The 6183-nt window shown below is 42.9% G+C and overlaps 1 protein-coding gene across 1 annotated transcript in view; it reads left to right on the top strand.

Annotated features, from left to right (window-relative positions):
- The window catches only part of ZFYVE9 (zinc finger FYVE-type containing 9), a 163474-nt gene extending 158136 nt beyond the window's left edge, over nucleotides 1-5338 (top strand). The window contains exons 15-18 of the mRNA XM_075320087.1: nucleotides 2010-2172; nucleotides 2265-2370; nucleotides 2553-2729; nucleotides 4196-5338. Of these exons, the coding sequence (XP_075176202.1) occupies nucleotides 2010-2172; nucleotides 2265-2370; nucleotides 2553-2729; nucleotides 4196-4357 (608 nt within the window). The 3' untranslated portion in view covers nucleotides 4358-5338. The remainder of the gene's footprint in view (nucleotides 1-2009; nucleotides 2173-2264; nucleotides 2371-2552; nucleotides 2730-4195) is intronic.
- Nucleotides 5339-6183: the final 845 nt, after the last annotated feature.

Below are 6183 nucleotides of genomic sequence, written 5' to 3' on the forward strand. Positions count from 1 at the left end.
GTGTGTCAGGCAGCTACCTGGTCTAGCCTGCACACTTTCACGAAACACTATCAGGTGCATACCTATGCTTCGGCAGATGCCAGTCTAGGTAGGCGAGTCCTTCAGGCGGCGGTTGCCCACCTGTAAGAGGGAGTCGTGTCGGCTCTATTTATCGAGGTATTCTTTTACCCACCCAGGGACTGCTTTTGGACGTCCCAATTGTCTGGGTCTCCCAATGGAGCGACAAAGAAGGGAATTTTGTTTACTTACCGTAAATTCCTTTTCTTCTAGCTCCTATTGGGAGACCCAGCACCCGCCCCTGTTCCCTTCGGGCTGGTTGTTCTTTTGTGTACACATGTTGTTCATGTTCAATTGTTTCATGGTTTTCAGTTCTCCGAACATCCTTCGGATTGAATTTACCTTAAACCAATTTATAAGTTTCCTCCTTCCTGCTTTTGCACCAAAACTGAGGAGCCCGTGATGCACGGGAGGGTGTATAGGCAGAGGGGAGGGGTTACACTTTTGAGTGTAATACTTTGTGTGGCCTCCGGAGGCAGAAGCTATACACCCAATTGTCTGGGTCTCCCAATAGGAGCTAGAAGAAAAGGAATTTACGGTAAGTAAACAAAATTCCCTTCATTATTATTATTATTATTATTATTATTATTATTATTATTATTATTATGCCTATTATGATTATTATTATGCCAATTATTATTATTCATATTATTATTATTATTATTATGCCTATTATTATTATGCCTTTTATTATTATTATTATTATTATTATTATTATGCCATTTATTCTATGGCGCTTTACAAGTGAAAGAGGGTATACGTACAACAATCAATAACAGTACAAAACAGACTGATATATATATATATATATATATATATATATTTCTATTAAATTAATACACATATATAATCTATATTATATATTGTTTGTTTTATTTTTTACGATCCATATTCTGGCTCATTAACCTTTCCCTGTTCTTATATTCTACTTCATGTGATTTTATTAATAGTGATGAGCAAATACTAAATATTTGGGTTCGGATTATTTGTTCGCTAGTTTTCACCATGAATAATAAACCAAATGTAAGTGAATGGGGAACCTGAGTCGTCTTATTTTTCTTGAAGATTTCGCAGAAATTGCTTTGGTTGCATTGATTTGCTTTAGGTTCGGTATTCTTGTAATAGTACTAGGTGTTCGGTATTAATAATCTGTACCCAAATATTTACTACTCATTGTGACATCACGTCACAGCATTGCTGCTGTTCCTGAGTGCTCCCCCTCCCTTCTGGGACATTTTGACAGAGATCGTGGGGTGTGATTTGCTTTTTTGTGCTTTATCCAAGCTAGCCCCCAGACCAATACATGTCTGTGTGCCGGTTTGGTTTCCCTCCTCACTTTCCCTGATGTGCCATATTGCAACTCCACACTCCTATACAACCTATGTAGGTGCAGGCAGCCATGACCGTACACATTATGCTCATTCTGTTCCCCTTCACAGGTCTTATGTGACATATGAGCTTGACAATATGGCACAGCAGGGACAGTGAGGGTGACTGGGGACATGCACATGCTAGCCTTGGTCAGGGGGCTAGCTTGCATAAAAAAGCAAAATGCAAGTCGCCCTCCCTGATCTGTGACTGCAGAGAGCAGAATTGGTGAGGGGTGTCTTGCATAGAAAGATCAAGATGGAAGCCACTCTCCTAATCTCCTATGTAGTGTCCTAAAAGAGAATCCACTACTATTTGCCATTTGTCACTTTTTCTGTGCCTATGGAGCTCCCCATAGGGGAAGTAGTGCCCTCTGTATATCCATACCCTCACCAAAAGAGGGTCCCAGCACTCAGCGTTCTCCAGTCACAGTGAGTAGTAGTAAAATCACATGGAGTTGCATATAATACCAGAATGAGCCTTTTATAGTTTTCGGACAGAATGTGGATTGAAATACAATTTTTGTCTCCTCGATGTACCCCATTAATGAAAATATATTATACATGTGTCTTCTCTCTGTATAGATGGTGTGATGGTCCAGATCACGGCGGAGAGCATGGATGCTCTGAGACAAGCATTAAGGGAGATGAAAGACTTCACCATCACTTGTGGGAAGGCAGACGCTGAGGAGACACAGGAACATGTCTATGTACAATGGGTGGATGATGACAAAAACTTTAACAAGGGGTAAGTGAGCTGTTCATTGTGGAGGACATTAATCCGGTGTGGTTCTGTTCATCTTCATGGCTTGTTGTATCCATCCTACTCTCTCTTTTTAGCATTTACAGCCCAATTGATGGCAAATCATTGGAATCTGTAACCAGCGTCAAGATTTCCCATGGCTCCGAATACAAGGCTAATGGCAAAATCATTCGTTGGACTGAGGTACGTGTAATAAACTATACAACATGGAGGGAGGAGATATCAGGAATTGTGCTGAGGTCTTAAGAATAAAGTGATGTGAGGATGATGGCTTTCTGTTATAGTGCGCAGTGTGTATACTGCCACTCATCACAATACTTGCACACAGGAGCTTGCACTCACTTTCTGCCTTTCACATCTCACAGGTATTTTTCCTGGACACTGAGGAACAGCAGAGCGGCCTTAGTGATCCTGCTGACCACAGTCGATTGACCGAAAATGTGGCCAAAGCTTTCTGTCTTGCACTTTGCCCACATCTCAAGCTACTAAAAGAAGATGGGATGACCCGACTGGGACTGCGGGTCACGCTGGACTCAGACCAGGTGAGGTTTTTAACCCCTTCACGACTGAAGATGTACTGGTACATCCCAAGTCATGTCGGGCTTTGGTGAGTCAGTGGGGATTCCCGCACATGTCTGCTAATTTGAACAGCAGACGTGCGGCTATCAGGCATGGGTGGATCTGGGATCCACCCGTGCCTGTTAACCCCTTAGATCATGCTGTCAAAATGTTATGTTAATTTAAATGGCCGCAGCAGGGAATGCATCTTTTCCCACTGCCATCCGAGGCCCTGTGACATGATCACAGGGAGCTAATGGTTGCCATGGTAGCGACAGGTCATGTGGTGACTCGTATCGCTATGACAACGTAGTTCCTGTTACTGCCGACAGAGCAGCAACTCTAAGAAGAACACAGCCTTTCTGCTGATCAGAGCTGTGCAGCTCTGATCACGAGAAATTGAGTGATCAGACTGCTGATCCTTAAAATCCCCTACGGGAACTAGTTAAAAAAAAAAAAAAAAAGTTTAAACACCCCCCCTCTCCCCATCCAAAAGTGCAAATCATCCCCCATTGAAAACTAAACAAAAAAAAATACACACAATTGGTATTGCCGCGTTCAGAAATGCCCGATCTATCAAAATATAAAATCCGTTAATCTGATCTGTAAACGGCGTAGCGGTAAAAAAATTCCAAATGTCAATTACGTTTTTTGGTCGTCACAAAATTTGTGCAACATGCAATAACAAGCGATTTAAAACGTAGCATCAGTGTAAAAATGGTACTGTTAAAAACATCAGCCCAAGACACAAAAAATAAGCCATAACTGAGCCCTATTAACCTGAAAAATGAGAACCCTATGGTTCATGCAAAAAGCGCGCCCATTTTTTTTTTTTTACTCCTGACATAAAAGTAAACCTTTACATGTTTGGTGTCGACGAACTCGTACTGACCTGAGGCATCGCACCCGCACATCACTTGTACCATATAGTGAACACTGAATTAAATACCCCCAAAACAATAGTGCATTTGTACTTTTTGCAATTTTTCCGCACTTGGAATTTTTTTTTTGCCATTTTCCAGTACACTATATGATAAAACTCCTGGTTTAATTTAAAAGTACAACTCGTCGTGCAAAAAACAAGCCCTCATATGGCAAGATTGACGGAAAAATAAAAAAAGTTATGGCTCTCGGAAGAAGGGGAGGAAAAAATGAAAAATGGAAAATTGCCCAGAGGTGAAGGGGTTAAGCATAGGTATGAAGATTGTACGTAGTATAGTAATGCACCTAGAGATGGTGCTCCGGGGTCCGGTCCTCCATGGCGGTCGGTCTTCAGTTCTGCACCTGGAATCCTTTGCATTTCTGTAATGAGGAACGGCGCAATGTCATGTGGCGCGGAGGTAAGGACTGGCTATCATGGAGGACGAAACTGGACGCTGGACCAGGGCAACAGGAATTGCTAATCTCTGAATGCACCGCTGACGAAATTACTTGTATTTGTACTTTTCAGGTTGGATACCAGGCAGGAAGTAATGGGCAGCCGCTGCCTCCTCGCTACACCCATGATTTGGACAGTGCCTTGGTGCCAGTGATACATGGGGGCACATGCCAGATAAATGAGGGCCCAGTAACCATGGAACTCATTTTTTATATCTTGGAAAACATCTCATAGGGATGTTAGGAGCGTGTCCTCAAAGAAAAAAAAAAAACAAAAACTGCCGCTGGCTGAACCATTTGCACTTTAATCATGGAAGATTCATGTTTCTTTTCTTTTGCTAACACTAGTACTAGGTCAGGGTGCGAGAGGCGGACACCAGAATGCTTTAAACCTTCTATGCATAGCCAGTGGAGAGTGCCGAGTTGCAAGGAGGGCGTACGGTAAAGTAGGAATCAGCCGATTAACGACAAACCCGAAGAATCGGCTGAGACGGAACGGGGGTGAGAGATGGAAGAAAGACCCTCATAAGTGCAACACAAAGAATATTTGACATACAATCAGGAATATCTCACTCTGACCTCATTTTAAATCATCGCTGCAAACTTTTCTGCTCCCGTTTTATGGATCACTGTTTCATCCTATCCCAAGTTTACACTGTTAAAGACCAGCCTGAACCTCCTGACCCGTTTTGGTTTGTATCCTTCTGTACAATGCATGGCAAAGGAGAGCGAGATACACAGCCTGTAGTGTTGATAGCACCTCCCAGCGCAAGTGCATGAAACCAGATGCCGATCGCTGGCGCTGGTTCTTATTTGCAAGGGCAGCAATATTATTTTATACTATTCAGGAGCGCACAAGTTTTTATTTTTTTTGTCTACTTTGTTCATTCGTGGCACCAAGTGGAGAGGATAGGAGACGACGACGAGGCCTGCGAATCCAAAACGATTAACCAAACCCATCCCCGCAGCTTCACCAGTGGACGGTAACGAGGTGACGTTTACATTACATGTTCGTCTTTGAGACCACATACTGCACTTTACAGTTACAGGCGCATTGACGCGCTCTCTGGTATTGGCAATCCTCGAGGAAAGCGATGACAGTATTTATTCCCACGCAGGTCGGATTCAGTTTTAACACTATCCGTAGCGTACAATGCTGTTACAGCGCAGCCATTGTGCGATACGCCAAATAAACCGCTTTAATTTATTTACATGACATTTTTTGGGTGTTGATCTGGGGCCTCCCCGATCATAATCATATTTATTCACATCGTGTGTGTCTGTCATTTCATCATGATGTTGCCGCGTCACTACAATAATTGCCTAATTAGTCACGTCTTTATGGCTTCATCCAAATAGGAGCTTTTACTAAAAAATGGAAACGAGATCCCGCTGCCTAATTGTCTTCTGTTCTTGATATAGATTTACATGTTATTATTAGAGACCTGTCATCTCCCCGGACATGTCAGTTCCTCTGTTGTTCCTCTTGGAAATATAAGAATAAATTGGCAACCGTTCCGGTCAGTAGGAATTGTTCCTGCCCGCACTGTCCAATCAGCTTTGATATTGTAACGGCAATTTTTGTAAAAAACCAAATGTAACAATTTGGATATTTTCATTGGGTGTCCACAGGGATAAAGTCGCACGGTGGCAACACAACCTCATTGGCAATCGTAAAATGTTGTCATGAGAACACTAGATTTCTTTATCGTTCCTTATGGGAGACCCAAACCATGGGTGTATAGCTACTGCCTCCGGAGGACACACAAAGTACTACACTCAAACGTGTAGCTCCTCCCTCCGGCTATATACACCCCCTGGATGACAATCTACCCAGTTCATTGCTTTGTGTTTCAGGAGGTCACACACACTTGCATTCTCTGATATTTTTCATTTTTATTTTTAAAGATTTGGAAGAAAAGCGGGTCCAGTCTGGACTCCCGGCATGTCCCTTCACGCCCCACTCTGCGGGGTGCTGTTAAGGTTGATTTTAATAAGGCTGGAGCCTTCACATGCCGAGCTCCTTCGCATCCTCTGTCGAGGCTCTGTTTGAAGTGGGAG

Source organism: Anomaloglossus baeobatrachus, chromosome 8, assembly GCF_048569485.1.
Source record: "Anomaloglossus baeobatrachus isolate aAnoBae1 chromosome 8, aAnoBae1.hap1, whole genome shotgun sequence".
NCBI lineage: Eukaryota > Metazoa > Chordata > Amphibia > Anura > Aromobatidae > Anomaloglossus > Anomaloglossus baeobatrachus.